Raw genomic sequence first — 16,140 nt, forward strand, 5'->3', positions numbered from 1 at the left:
CTTTGAAACACCACAACAGCAGCATTCATCTGCCTCAGCCCTGCTCCCATCCTCATCCTCACCTGGTTCCTGCACCGCTCCACTCACTGTAACGGAGCACGATGTCAGATGTGTGTTCCTAGCAGTGAACCCCAGGAAGGCGGCCGGTCCAGACGGAATACGTGGTAAAGTGCTAAGAGCATGTGCCCACCAGCTCACCCTCATCTCCACCAGAAGCTTCAACCTCTCACTGGATGAAGCAGCCATCCCATCCTGTCTAAAATCAGCCACAATCATCCCAGTACCAAAGAAGTCTCCCATCACCAGCCTGAACTATTATTGCCCTGTGGCCCTCACACCGGTAATCATGAAATGCTTTGAGAGACTAGTCCTTCAGCACACCAAGGATTACCTCCCCCCAGAATTCGACCCCCACCAGTTTGCATACCGTGCAAACAGATTCACAGAAGATGCCATCACCCTCCACTCGGTGCTGAGTCACCTAGAACAGCGGCAGAGCTACGCCAGAATGCTCTTTGTGGACTACAGCTCACCCTTCCACCACTCGCCCATTGAGAGCCTACTAACTTACTGCATCACAGTATGGTACAGCAGCTGCACTAAGGCGGATAGAGCCACCCTCCCAGCATGTTTGCAATGAGTAGGAGATGCTCTGTATCTCACTGTACAACTGTATAGTGACAAAGGTATTGGGTTCTTTTCTAAAAATTGCTATAAACAGAGGAACCCAAACTGATGAAAAGTGGCGAATATTTTTTTTCAAATGACTATTTTTAGTGGATTTTTTATATAGAAGCAGAATGACAGAATGTTAAAAGAAGTTACTTTTAGTCATTCTAAGCTGGGCATTGCGTTCTCTGGCTGTTCAAAGCCATAGAACTTTAGACTTTCCAAGCAAATAATGATGGCCATACTGATGTTCTTTTCAGTACATTTTACTTTATGTTCATTTTCATTTTTATGATGTTTCTATTTTTACATAATTCCTCCCACATAGCAAAATTGGTATGGCCTGGATCTGTCCCACACAATGTGCTTACACATGGCCTGCGTACCGCAAAGAATGACGGCCCTATGGTGGCCCAGATCTGGTTTACCAGAGGTGGCCCACACATGAGCCAGCACAAGGCCAGTTGCAGACACACTGCTGGCCCTGTGCTGGCCCAGAACAGTTTCAGCTCTGGCCCCAGATGTCAGCCTAATGTGTACCTTAGCCATGTAAGCCATGTAATAACAACATGTGCTGGAACATAATAGTGCAAAAGTAACATGACGAAACTCTGTTCAGACAGTGAATGGACTGATTCTTATACAGCACTTTTTTACTCACCCATATTACTCAAAGTGCTCTATACAACATGTCACATTCACCCAATCAGGCCAAATGTGGCATGCCATCACATAAACAGTGCCATCTTACCATGCCAGAAGTCAGCCAGCAGTGCCGGCTTGACACCAGATCCAGGCAAGACCCGTCTGCTATGTGGGATGACTTGTTCTTTTGGCGTTTTAGTTGTGGATTATGTTTGGGCTGTGTCTCTTGCCCTTTCAGTATTGTTTTCTTGTGCTTCTAAGTGTCCCTTTGTTTCTTTTTAGGTTATGTAGTATGGGTTAGAGATATTTTGTATGTTGTTTTTGTTTAATAAATCCGCCTTTTGGATTATTCCCTGATGTGCCTGAGTTCTGTTATTTAGTGTCACTTTGAAAGGACACACAGCCAGCATTTACATAGAATTGTTCTTTCAATTTTTGATAAAGATTACAGTGAATTGAGATGTAACTTGGCCCAGAGGTACGGTAGGACGCCCAGAGTAAGAAAGTGTTGAAAGTTGGACCTCAACTATTATGGGTGATTTTTAATGAATTTTTGAAATTTCCATAATTGTAGTGTATTGACTGTATTGAATTGAATAAATGTTTCCATTAATTTCTGAGGAGTTCTACAGTAAATCTGGATGAAACTTGGCACACAGGTACAGTAGGTGTCCCAGAGGGGGGATGTGTTGAAAGTTGGACATCAACTACTCAGGATGATTTTTAATGAATTTCTGAAAATTGACATAATTCTACTGTATTGGCCGACTGCATTGGATACAAGTACCCTTTAATTTCTGAGGAATTCTACAGTAAATCTGGCTGAAACCTGGCACACAGGTACAGTAGGTGTCCCAGAGGGGGGATGTGTTGAAAGTTGTACATCAACTACTCAGGATGATTTTTAATGAATTTTTGAAAATTGACATAATTCTATTGTATTGACTGTATTGAATTGAATATAAGTTTCCTTTAATTTCTGAGGAATTCTACAGTAAATCTGGATGAAAATTGGCACACAGGTACAGTAGGTGTCCCAGAGGAGGGATGTGTTGAAAGTTGTACATCAACTACTCAGGATGATTTTTAATGAATTTCTGAAAATTGACATAATTCTATTGTATTGACTGTATTGAATTGAATATAAGTTTCCTTTAATTTCTGAGGAATTCTACAGTAAATCTGGCTGAAACCTGGCACACAGGTACAGTAGGTGTCCCAGAGGAGGGATGTGTTGAAAGTTGTACATCAACTACTCAGGATGATTTTTAATGAATTTTTGAAAATTGACACAATTGTAGTGCATTGGCTGTATTAGATTGAATAAATGTTTCCATTAATTTCTGAGGAATTCTACAGTAAATCTGGATGAAACTTGGCACACAGGTACAGTAGGTGTCCCAGAGGGGGGATGTGTTGAAAGTTGGACATCAACTACTCAGGATGATTTTTAATGAATTTCTGAAAATTGACATAATTCTATTGTATTGACTGTATTGCATTGAATACAAGTACCCTTTAATTTCTGAGGAATTCTACAGTAAATCTGGATGAAAATTGGCACACAGGTACAGTAGGTGTCCCAGAGGAGGGATGTGTTGAAAGTTGGACCTCAACTATTCAGGATGACTTTTAATGAATTTTTGAAATAAACATAATTTAGTGCATTGACTGTATTGCACTGAATATGAGTTTACTGTGATTTCTGAGTAATATTACAGTAAATCTGGGTAAAAACTGGCCCAGAGGTAAAGTAGGTGTCCGAGAAGAGGATTGTGTTGAAAGCTTGGCATCAACTTTTAAGAATGATTTTTAATGAATTTTTGAATATGCAACCAGACTGTCACGATGGCTGTATTGGGCTGTTCCATTGTAATTTGTGTGCGCGCGTGCGTGTGACTGTTCACGCGCGTGCATGTGTGCGCGAGTCTAGGCTTTCAATCAGGATATAAAGCGAAAAGGCGCTACCGTAAAGACTGGTGTAAAAGCGCAAGGAAATGTATGCGGCGGATAGGAGGCGGCTGGCTTGACCGCGGCTCACAAATGACGGCTCACTTTACCGCAGTGTTTAGGAAGAGGGTAAAAAAAAAAAAAAAAAGCAATTGGTGCTCCAAGGGTTTCTAATACAGCCCGCCCAAATTCTTGCGGGCATAAGGAAACACTGACATGAAGGCTGCTTGTGTAAATGGAAAAATTCAACATTCGGTTTAGGCAAACACACGTTATGCAACAACAAGATGTTATTGTAACCACCGAAGCTTAACATGCATTTAAATGCCATACATAATGTTTATGTAAAATGTCACTTAATGCTTTACTTTCATATGTTAAAGGACTAACCTGAATCACTAGGAAGGATTTGAGTCACCAAAACAACTGTGCACCATTTGAGCACTCCAGCCTTTCCACTCATGGAGGATTGTTTGCATCCCGAGCTTTCTTCCAAATGGGCAAAAGTACAACAACTCCAAAAAAGGCATAGTTTGGTATAAACTGGACTCCGTGAGCAGAGTCAAGCAGATGTTTGCATGTCTTCATTAGAAAACGGAAAAGCAGGTTCTTGTAAGTGACTAGTTGCTTAACTGAGTTAACAGCCATGCTACTGGGAGCTCTGTCAGACAGGAGAGTGACTATTAGTGGAGTACCAGGTAAGTAGGAATGAGTATTGCTGTATTTGTAATTGATTGTAAAAGTCTAACATAAAAAGATGGCATGGGGGAGTTCAAAAGGAGTACTTGGTCAAAAGGACGCAGGCGGAGACCTTGTAAGTCATTCCACTTGCAGGTAGTAGTGATGGCCCGCTTGAAGCTGACGCTCCGGAGCGTGTGTCGAAAAAAACAACACACTGGTTCAGAAGCACTGTGTCGAGGCTTGCTTCGTTTGGCAAAAGTCACGTGACCAGTGACGTCCGAAGCTTCATTACGCACGTAACTGCTTCGGTACCTGATTCAAACGGATATAAGGAAGTGAATCATCCACGGGATTCGTGGAGTGTGTTGATGGTGACAGAGAGCGAAGAGGTGATCATTCCACTGACAGATATGGAGCCAGCGAGGAAGAGAGGACATTCTGGCGTGTGGGAATATTTTGAGTTGATTTTGCTCAATTCATTTTATCTGCCGAAGTGAAAAACTTGAAATGTCCAAAATCATGTTTTCATAATGGAAATATCATTACAGCATATGACTTTAGGAACACTTCCATGTGAATTAAAGCTAATGAAGACTACAACAATGTATTTGACACTATACGTACATTACATTGCTACAGTTTAGAAAATCATTTTGTTTATTGTTTTTAGGTGATAGTCTGCAGGACCCAGGAATACCTGCATATCTACCAGCTTGCAGTGTAGTTCCTGCACTCCACAGCCTCTTCTGTTCCATGCAAGTGGATTTTCTCCAGGGCAGGAGAAACTATTTCTAAGAAAAGAAACAGACTCAGCCAGCGCACAGTAACACTAATCCTCTTTAAATGTAAATAACAAAAGGGCTACCTGACATAGAGCATGTTTTTACTTTGCAAGTTCTTGATTAGGGGTGGGTTTTGATTATCGCTTTTCTGATTACAATCCATGCTAAATTGAATAAAGTGATATTGATTCATTAAAATCCCGTGTCGATTTGTAAATTAACGTTATTATGCCTGAAACGCCAGCATCTCAGGTTAAACCTCACAACATGTCGTCAAACACCATACAGCTAAAACAGTAACTGGGAGCAGGTTTACGGATTCTGCATACAAACGTGAACACAGAGCGCGGACCCGACGCGTCAGAGTCAGATTTTGGTGCGTCGTCGGGTCCGCGCTGTGTTTGCCTCTTTTTTTTCCCGCTGGCTTCTGCAGCTGCAGGTTTCATAACTCTCTGTTTACATCTCTAATTAAGTCTCACATGTGTCAGCTTTCTTTTAATAGATACGAAATTATGGATATATACTGTTAAATGATCAGAATTGTAATATTTCTGACTGAGGCAAAACTTTCCAGATTCCAATCAAATTGAATCGGATCCTGTATCGAATCAAAAATGATTCTACAAATCAGTGACGATGCAGCCGTACTCAGCTCCCTAAGCATTTTCCCTTTCCAGTTCACAATCAATCCCACCCCTAGGTCAAAAATATGTATAGGACAATTGGCCTCATCTAATATTTTGTATGAACCTGTCCAGCTGTCCAGTGATTAAACGACAAGTAGATGGAGGCAGGACTTCACAGCAGGGGCATACTCCATAATGTGCTGTGCATTCTCATATGTATATTATATATATTGCTCACTTATTGTATTTACCAACATCAAGGAGTTATGAGCAAAGAAAGGCCACACCATAGTGCATGTTTAAATAGGGAAAGTTTATTGATCAAAATGTATTACGCAAATACGCATTACATTTTTTTCAGCCCCCCAATCGAGAAAACAAAACCAATTACATGTTCAAAGCAACGGAACGGTGGCCCAATATCAGAGAGAACTCCACTCTTGAGTGAGCAGTGATAATTGAGCAGTCCGTTTTATTTTGCAGATTCAAGCTGCTCTTCAAAATTTTCACCACCAGATGTCACCGGAGAGGACTGTGTTGAAAAGCTTCGAGTAATGAACCGTTTTTCAATACAAGCTTCAGTGCTTCGGAAAGCTTCATTTGGCCATCACTAGCAGGTAGTAAATAAGAAAAACTGCCTGGAGGTGCTCACAGTCCACAGGAGTGTTTGACTTGGAGTTCAAAGGTTTCCTGGCAGCTAGAGGAGGAGCAGAAAATACAGGTTACACAAGGTAAGTGCAGGAAATTACTCAAAACCAAGGAGGCCTGACGGTCACCATGTCAGGACAATCTGAGAACTGTGGCACCCAACAGCCAAGCTCTTGATTACGCCATAGAAAACAGCTGGGGGAACGACAACATGAGCCAGAAGGCTCCACCCAGGGGCGGATCAGAGGGAAGGTGCTAGCCAAGCTATTCCACCTGAGGCTAAGAACAGAGGTTAACAAATAATAAAAAATAAATAAATAGAAGTAAACCATGACAAAATCAGGATGCTATAAAATGTAAATAAAAACTGAACCCCCCCCCAAAAAAAGGTAAACTGAACATCAAGAGATTTTTGTTTCTAAAGAATAAAAGCTTATCAAGTTATCTTACTGTTACTAAATGTAAGGTATATATGTAAGGCAATACTTTCCTCAAAGAAATTGTGAAACATGATATTGTGTTGCTTGGTAGTCATGTCAACGAGTCACCCCTGATGGAAGCAAGCTTGTCAGATTTTGCTCTAGTATCTGTTGTCAGATCTGAAGACTCTTCATATCATTCAAAAGGTCTGAAGGGACGTTGTTGCCTGGAAAATATTTCTCCCTGTTAATGTATCCCATCAACAGATAGTCCAGGTATTCCTCATCAGTGTCATTCCAAATGTCACCATAGACATTTTTTTCAAGATTTGTCACACCAATGACAACTCTCTTTAGTGACATTGGCATAACCAGATCAAAACATGTTTTGGTGTCACTTATTCTTGTCACAGAAAACCTTGCAATCCCAGGGGTCATTTTGATGACATTTGTAGCAGTTGCCCTGCCATATAAGCCACAAGGTACTGGACTCCAAAAGATGGTACCGCTTTTGAATTTGTGTGTTACAGGAAGAGCAGCTTCAGTCCCCATGACCGCCTCATAAGACCTCATATCATTGTCCTCTTCAGAAACCGGCTCATCCATATTTCTGTTTTGTGTCCTCTGCCTTTAGCAGAGCAAAATCTAAATTTAAATACAATTTTTAAAAGGCCGTTTTATGTTTTTAAAACCTAAAAACAAGTCTGTGCTGACCCCTACACAAGAGGAAGATTAATCTGTCTCCAGTATATTCAGTTCAGTCGTCAGATAACAACGAATTATGATAAATGATACACAGACATCAGATAACGTTTAGTGTTTCTGTTAAGCTGTTTTAATGGATGTACACTTAACAATTTATTCTACAGAACATATTAGAAAAAAACAAACTTTAAAAATTTCCTCACAGGATGCAGGGATCGAGTAAGAAAATGGAGTTAAAACCAAACTTAAGCTTACACATACCGATACGATTATTGGATTAGTAAACTGCAAGTCCTCAAACATCACATTTATATGTCCCACAGTGTTTGTCTTTTCAAAATACTGTACATTTATGGTAAAGACATTTGCTTCAGTCTCCAGGCAGATAACTTCAGATGCTACAGCTCTTTTATTCCAGGATATTCACACAGCTAAATTTGGTCCTTTCAGTCACACATTAGTCTAATTGAGAGTGGTCCTAACATCCATGGGAGCAGTGATCTTCATCTTCAAATGGCAAATAAATAATACGCTGGTCAATTCAGTTTTTCTCTGAAAAGAAAATAGACAAAATGGTACAAACTTAAACTCAAATAATAAATATTTATTTATTATTCAAATTATGAATTGGCACAGTTAGGTCCTCGTGTTTTTGCTGGCTTATACAGAAAGCACTTCATATGATTCTTAATCTTAGAAATGATTTAAAACTAAAATTATTTAACTACAAAAGTCTGGAAAACTTGTTTTTCAGAATAAGGAACAATCATGCATACCTGACACAGATTTTTGTGATCAGATGATTTTCTTATTGTATACATAAAACGTAGTAATCTAGTTTTAAAGTAGATAATATATTTCAAACAAAATAGCAAAACAATATCAAGCAGACAGACTTACCTCTGAGTCTTTGTATTTCCTGACAAAGATCTTTACACACAGCTGCCAGCAGCTCTTCTTTTGGCTTCAAACCATCCAGAAATACTGGGGGGAAAATGCCACATTAAAAACCCCACATCAGTGTCATTTATTTTATCATTCAGTGATAGTGCAGTTTGTTTGTTTTGTTTTGTTTAATAATCATTTGTTCTAATCATCACACATGCATTTTTACCAAATTCTGATGTGTCGCTCTCGATCTCTTCTCGGTTTTTCAGGTACATTGGCCACACGTATCCGTCGAAGTAGCCAGGAGGATCAGGAGGTGTGTACACTCTTAAACTGTTGAAGACAGCAAAGAAGGTAGACACAGTTACTTTCTTTTTTTTGCATTAAGCGATACAACAGAATAAAAGCGCACAAAAAATGTCAAAAACTTCATATAAATACTCGATAATTAAATAAATACCTTCGTCTCCTCTTGCAGGCATCATAAGGTATTTCCATGAAATATTTTTTGTCAAACAGTTCATCCAGAGGCCTGGAAGGGTAAAACATAATAAACCAGTAGAAATCTCCATCAGATAAACACAATTCACAAATTCTTCAGTATAAATTATTATTTCTATTTATATCTGTCAGTTTTTTCTAGAAACAATAACACATTAATCAGTGCTGTATCTTTGCCTAACATTTAACGTAAGGCTCAATAATTGCCCCAAGTGATTTAAAAAAAAGAATTTCATAAAAACTGACATGAACAGCAAATTCCAGTATTATAAACAAAGTATTTAGTTACTTTCCAAAATATAAAGTCCTGTAAATCTTAAGCTTTCATTTGCTAAATTTATAACTGAAACACACATGATGTCCTTTTATTTAATCCTCATTTGTGTACCTGTAGTTGAAAATGAGGAAGCCTTCCACTATGAGCACGAACACCTGGTTATCGACTGATGGTTCTATAAGCTGGGTCTCCAGGCCTTGCTGTCTGAGGAACGACTCGGGATCTCTTCGCCAGGAGTCAACGTCCCTCATCATCATCTGCATGTGCAGAGCCTCGAGGACTTAAATAGACCAGTGAGCATGACTTTCTTTCACATTTTAAATGAAAAAAATTTAATAACTGAATGAATATTACATCCATTGTTTGGATACTTCTCCTTTATTTTCTGCCATTGTGGCTTTTTTATATCTTTCAGACTGTTGATTGACAAAAAGTGATTTTTAAGGTGTCACCTTGAGTTCTGTGAAACATTTTTACCATTTAATTTTAATTTGATTGCAATGAATGGAGAAGAAAATCAGTGATACCCCACATTACAATACATTACAATACCCTGTATTTCTTTTTAAAAATGCTTAGAAATGTTATTGTAGTCAACCAACCACGTTTCTATATTTTACATACATTTTTATGCAATTTTAAAACATGTAAAGGATTTCTTAATGTCCTTACACTATTTTTCACAGTTATTGACCCTAATAGTGGTGCATATTAACATTTTCAGACTTTAAAAACTTCTCCAGTTTGCTAAAACTTGGGAACTCGTGTATTAAAAAAAAATACCACAGGTCATATTTTTAGATGGACAGATGAACTACAAATTCTGTAGTGATCATAAGTCTGGATATCAAAGATGAATGTAGCCATCAAGTCTGAAATGTGAAGCTGAAGGACAAATGCCATAAAACCTGCAACCTTTCTACTGACCAGTAGGGGGCGGTTTTTCTTGCTGCACAAAGAAGTCTAATTGCATAGAGGTCTATGAGAAAAAACAACCTATTTCTAGCTTTTATCACCACAGGTTTTTCCAATAATCTGTCCTAGATAAGTCTTATCTAATATGTTGTAATACGGTGTAAAGCAAATTGTCCTTACTGTCATATTGCTTGAACCCATTGCTGTCCATCGGCACCTCAGAGTCATCCTGAAGAAAGAAGCATATGTGGTGCTTGCACCAAGGCTGGAAAAGTAGCAGTATGCCTTGAACACAGCCTCACAGTCTACCTTAAAATATGAATCCTGTGCAATGATGCAGCTGTTGGGTATTTGCTCTTGCAGACTTGAGGCAAGTGTAGTTTTTCCTCCATTGGTCATCCTAAAGGAAAAAGAACATACATTAACTAATGAACATGTACTTTTAACAGTAAATCTACAAAAATAGCCTTGATATTTTTTTTAATGTTTGCCTCTTTCATTTAACTAAACTCTCTGAAATTACAGTCAATACAGAAATGTTTATCTGTAAAATGTCCTGCTCAGCCAGTGTTTCCTTCCATTATCGAAATTACTGCAACTGACAAAGAGGTTTCTTGCCATCCATATGTTCATGAATAAATAACTGAATACGTTTTTTAATTATTCTGATGCTCCTTTTTGTCTCTCCCTTTGTTTTGTCTCTTAATTTCTTTTCCACTTCCTGTTTTATTTGCCTTTCCTATCTTTTTTTCCACCTGCACCATGTCATCACATATGACAGTTTTCCTGCCCTCTTTCTAGTTTCACCTTTGTCTAATCAGCCTTGTGTGTATATACACTCACTGGTCACTTTATTAGGTACACCTCCTTAACTGCTTGTGAATATCTAATCGGCCGATCATATGGTAAATGGTAAATGGCCTGTATTTGTATAGCGCTTTACTTAGTCCCTAAGGACCCCAAAGCGCTTTACACTACATTCAGTCATTCACCCATTCACACACACATTCACACACTGGTGATGGCAAGCTACAATGTAGCCACAGCTGGCCTGGGGCGCACTGACAGAGGCACATGGCAGCAACTCATTGCATTTATGCATGTAGACATGATGAAGATGACCTGAAATTAAACCTTGATTGGGGGAAAAAGATGATTTAAGTTTTTTTTAATGTGGCATGGTTGTTGAGCCAGGTTGTTCAAAAACTGCTAATCTACTGGGATTTCTGGGTTTTAGAGCTGCAGAAGACCACAACAGGTGTCACCAACATCGGCTACATCAGCTACAATTCACACAATCTCACCAAAATTGGACAACAGAAGTTTGCAAAAATGTTGCTGGGTCTGATGAGTCTCAATTTCTGTTGCAATATTCAGACGGTACGGTCAGAATTTGGTGAAAACAACATGAACTGTTCAGGCTGGTAGTGGCCACCAGAGTCCCTGGATCTGAATCTAATAGAGTACCTATGTGTCACGGTGAAATGGGAGAGTCACATCATAAATGCTGACAAAACTACAGTAACTGTGCTTCATAGCCTTATTTTAAAGTGTTGTTTATTTGATTCGATATAGGTCAACTCTTGCTTTATTTTATGATTTAAGGTGTAAATTTCCTCATGACATTTTTCATATTTTGGGCCTCTTTTAATTAAATTACCTTTAACCACACAGAAAGAAACAGAAAAGGGCAGAAAGCTTGTAATGTCCTGATGCACGCTCCATGTGACGAAATCCCAGAAATCTGATTCTGTTCCTCTGGACATAACGTAGCGTTTTAGCAAAAGTTAAAATGCTACATCCAGATGAACAGAATCAACTTTCTGGCGGTAACGCTGTAATGTATTTACTGCCAGGTCATGCCAGTGAACAGCATCCCACTCTTTCATTGATAGTTGCTTCACAGGCTTGCCTCAAAGTTCATTTCAAGACCTGCCCACTCCTTTGGCAGCAGGTTTTTGTCCATAGTCATAGTCAAATCATAACAACAGTCGCCTCAAGTCGATTTATATTGTAAGGTAAAGACTCTGCAATAATCAGTGTTGGGTAAGTTACTTTAAATTAGTAAATTACTAGTTACTTCTATAAAAAGTAACTCAGTTATCTCAAGTTACTCGTTACTTTCAAAGTAACTAGTTACTAAGGTAAGTAACTTTGGCTTTACTCAGAATTCTCTTGTTAATGTGTTGCTTCCCTAACTTGGATACCCGGCAAGGATGCCAGTCTTCTAGCTTGCTTACATGTTAGCACTATCCTGCCACAAGTGCAGTGTGCCACCTATCAACAGAAAGGAAAAAATAATGTGCATATTTCCAGGAGAGAAATCCCAGGCCTGGACTATCGTCGACTTCCACCATGATTCTAGCCCTACGTCACAGCATCACATGCGCTTTTTACATCCAACAGGAAAACTGCAATCGTGTTGCTTTCGATTGTACTCAGAACTCAGAAATTCTGCCTTCCGAATAGGAAGCTGTAGGTAACACCAGACTGCATACAGGGCTGGACTGAGACAAAAAATTGGCCCTGGGCATTTTGACTAGCCCACCATTATAGGAAAAATCATAAACCCTTTAAATGAAAAAAACAAAAACAAAACGCTGTTGTGACAGTGATGTACACTGTTCTGATGGTATATATGCATCAATCTATCAATCGTTTGTTGTAAGACTCTGATAATTATTAAATAAACGCTAGATATTTTAAATGAGAATAAGAAAGAAAAGTATTTCTTTGTGCCCCCCTCTCCCTGTTAATGCCCTACCTGGCCCCCTGGCAAAAACTTTGCTAGATCCGCCCCTGCACAGTTACCAGCTGTCGGCTACAAAGGATCCTGGTGCTATTTGTCTCTCAGAAACAGTTCATAACTTCCCTTCAACTCATTCATGTCACCTAAAAGGTAAACCTGTTTCTCCATCACCTGTTCAGCTATGATGATTCAGTAAGGACATCTCCTGGTTTCATCTTCACGTTTCCCTCTCACCACATATCCAAACCGATATCATGACCAGCAGCTTTACAGCTATGGCTCCAGCAAACATCAGCTGATACTAGAAAGTAATATTAAATAAATTCTAACAACAGGTGATCAAGCTTAAACGTGCTGCTGTTGTTTAGTGCGACCGCGTCCGCTGGTTTCTGCTTTCGGGCGCAAAGTGAGCGATTAACAAACAAGAGAGAAAAGACGATCAGCTGATCATTGATCAGTTTCATGATTGAAGTAGCAACAGGAGAGGGCGGGGGAGAGAATGAGAGAAGAAGAAGCAGCTGCGCAGCAAAGACACAGAATAACTCCAGCTTTGTGTCTTTTTCATTCTAGCTGAAGTACGGGACAAACTGTGTTCCTGTTCAGCTCAATACAAAACGTGTAATATTTTCTCTGAATACCGGACGATTCCGTTTTTTACTGGACGGTTGGCAACTCTACTAACTAACCTTATGAATAAAATAAAGTTCAGTATCAGTAACATCATAGCACCCACCCAGCTGTAGAAACTCCGTCATGCTAGCTAGCACGCAGTACGAAAAAGTCAGCACAACGAAAATAAACTCCACCTAAACTTGGCTTATATCTGACCCAGATAGACTGCAGGTCATAACTTCTTACCTGAAGTTCAGTTCACCTGACACTCGGGCCGGTGGCCACCTCGGGTCTCTTCTCCTGCCTCCCCTTTCCCTCATCCACCTGCTGGCCTCCACCACTTGCTAATGTTACTGAATCTGTGGAAGCTCCGCCATAGCCACCACACAAAGTAACGAATAACGACTCTATCTAAATCCCAGTGACGATTAACGCATTCCTGATCTTGGCATAGAAACTAGTTACCGTGCTCGTTACCACAATAATAACGTAGTTACTGTAACGCGTTACTTAATACCGCATTGCATTAACTACTGGCAATAATAAAGAGGAAAACAATCAGACGAGGAAGCACTTGGAGACAGCGGGAAGGAAAAACTCCCTTTTAACAGGAAGCAACCTCCAGGAGAACCAGGATAAGGAAAGGGCAGCCATGTCCAACTAGCAGTAACTCCCATCACTCCTAGTTGTAATATGCACCAATCAATATATATCATGGTCACAAATATTTAAAAAAACAAATTTAACCCCTTAGTGCCTAGTGTACTATATTTCATACATAAGTTTTTTGTGAGTTTTTGAGACTTCTACATCAACATCATTCTGATTTTCCCCCCTCAAGAAACCTAAATAAATGCCATGGTCCTGGGTTAGTTTCTGGTTGTATATTTGTGACTTCTAGTTCTTAGGCTTTTGTTACTGAGCCTCCTCATGTGTTCCAGGTGTCACATCTCGTCAAATTATGTTCTCATTTCTGTTCTTCCCCAGTTCCAGCATCGAGTCTCTGTCTGTGTCTCATGTTTCCTGTTTTATTTTGATAGTTCCTCATCTTGTGTTAGTGTATTCTGTTTTGCTTCCTCCCGGTCTCTTGGGTGTGATTAGTCCCAGCTGTATTTTCCTCCTGGTCCTCATTCCCTCGTTACTCTTTTGTGTATTTAGTCCTCTGTCTTCCACTGTCTGTCACTGGTTTGTCTTTTCTCCCTCTGTGTTTCCAGGTTCCTTGTTTTCATGTATTGGTTAGCTTTCCCAGTTTAGGTTTTGTTACTTCCCTTCCTGCCTTTTGTTTGTAGTTTTGTTCAGCCCCCACGAAAAGGTTCACTTTTTGTTCAACTCCTCGCTCCGTCTCCATTGTGTGCTTTTGGGCCCACACTCTCTTCACTCTACACCGTCTGCTGTAGCAGACGTCAGAAAAATTGCACAATACATTTTTAATTATCTAGCAATTATTTCATGGTACAGACTTTAAAGGGTTAAGGTATCCTCATTGCAAATGTTGCTCATTATTTTTATTTATTGTAAAATTAAAAATGAATAACTGATTATTATGGTGCTATCAGCATCAGTTAGGCCCTAGCTGGTTCTGTTTATTTTTTGTGTGAATGGGTGGATGACTGGTTGTGTAAAGTGCTTTGGGGTCCTTAGGGACTAGTAAAGCACTATATAAATACAGGCTATTTATCTGCAAAATGTGTTGTCAAATGCAAAATAAATGGTTTAAATTCTTTAAGGAACTTTTTTTTTATTTTGAAAAAAGTTGTTAAAATAGTACCAGTTGACATGTTTTTATAACACTCTCAGCTATTTGTATATCAGCCTAAAAATAGATGTAGTTAGGGGTACAGCCAGCATTTGCCCCATATCAAACTACACCCATCCGCAGTTTTGGGTGTGGTCTGAGGTTTAACTAGAAAACTTTAAAATGCAGATAAGTAAAGAATTCCTGCATGCTGTTGGTAATAAATAGGCAGTGCAAAGTTCAGTGCCCCTTCTTTCATCCTTCCATCAGCCTATGTACCATTTTCTGAGGAAGGGTTATCTTAAAACTGCACCTTCTACTGTGGAGGCAGATATTCAAAGCATGGTTCGCAAACCTTTTTTTGGAATATTTAAAATAAGCATTTGCAGACAAGGTTTGCATTGATCATCATTAAACACATAACATTAGATTAATACTAGGAGAATCAATGCAATTATCTGTTGTATTTAAGTTATATTTAAGTAAAAAACCCAAGGAGATTGGGGCTCACATGTCTAAAGAGTAAACAACTCTTATCAGTGTTTTGACATCACTGCCATATGCAGTGGCTTACTAACACGTGTGCCCTCTGCTACTCTGTGATACATGCATGCTAAACAGCACTGGTGAGTAATTTAACATTTAATAAACTAATATATTTTGTTGCCTTTCTTATCTGCCTGTACTTTCTACTCATATGAGCAATTACCAAAAAGGATTTCACATTAAAAATTAAAATAAATAAATAAAACTCGAGCATGGAAAATATCCTCAAATGTCCCAAAATGACCTAAAAAGAAGTAGGCTGTAAAATTGGTGTTTTGCAAAAGGTTCAAAATTATTAGTGTGTTTAATCACTTACCCACCAATTCCTACAATTAGTGTCTTCATTCCACTTGTCTGCGTCTGTTCGCTGCAAAGCTACCGATTTATAGAACTTGTAATACTAACGTAATTAAGAAGTCACGTGCAAATGTATACACCACGCTGGTAGCTAGTCCTGCGAACGCAACAGTCCTCCCACGTGCTATTCTGGACGCTTACGATTTGCCGTTGGAGCCTTCACGTCACTCACGACCTGCCCATTGAGGGAAAAAAACATTTGTTTTGTTTTTTATTCATGTTGTTTTCTCTTCTTTAATCATTTATAACATTTTATACTGATATGTTCGTACTCAAATATTTATTTGCAAAAAAAAATGTTTCAAAGTGTTACAACTTAAATCTAAACATGTACAGTTATGAAATAACAATAAAAAAACAAAAATGAATTTTAAGAAAATGTAAATATATTTATACTTAATATATAGTCTATCATTATAATCTATAATATAATCT

General features: G+C 39.0%; 1 protein-coding gene across 1 annotated transcript; it reads right to left on the minus strand.

Moving 5' to 3' along the window:
- Positions 1-7,451: 7,451 nt before the first annotated feature.
- Positions 7,452-15,738, minus strand: nmrk1 (nicotinamide riboside kinase 1). The gene is made up of 8 exons (XM_085368461.1): positions 15,665-15,738; positions 10,016-10,106; positions 9,887-9,935; positions 8,903-9,071; positions 8,474-8,545; positions 8,240-8,346; positions 8,026-8,109; positions 7,452-7,677 (listed from the first exon to the last, which is right to left on the minus strand). Exons 1-8 carry the CDS (start codon positions 15,691-15,693, stop codon positions 7,667-7,669), a joined length of 612 nt encoding a protein of 203 aa, XP_085224587.1. The 5' UTR covers positions 15,694-15,738; the 3' UTR covers positions 7,452-7,666.
- Positions 15,739-16,140: the final 402 nt, after the last annotated feature.

This window comes from Diplotaxodon limnothrissa, linkage group LG12 (genome assembly GCF_057381915.1).
Source record: "Diplotaxodon limnothrissa isolate DT_005_m linkage group LG12, D_limnothrissa_male_GT1.1, whole genome shotgun sequence".
Taxonomy (NCBI): Eukaryota; Metazoa; Chordata; class Actinopteri; order Cichliformes; family Cichlidae; genus Diplotaxodon; species Diplotaxodon limnothrissa.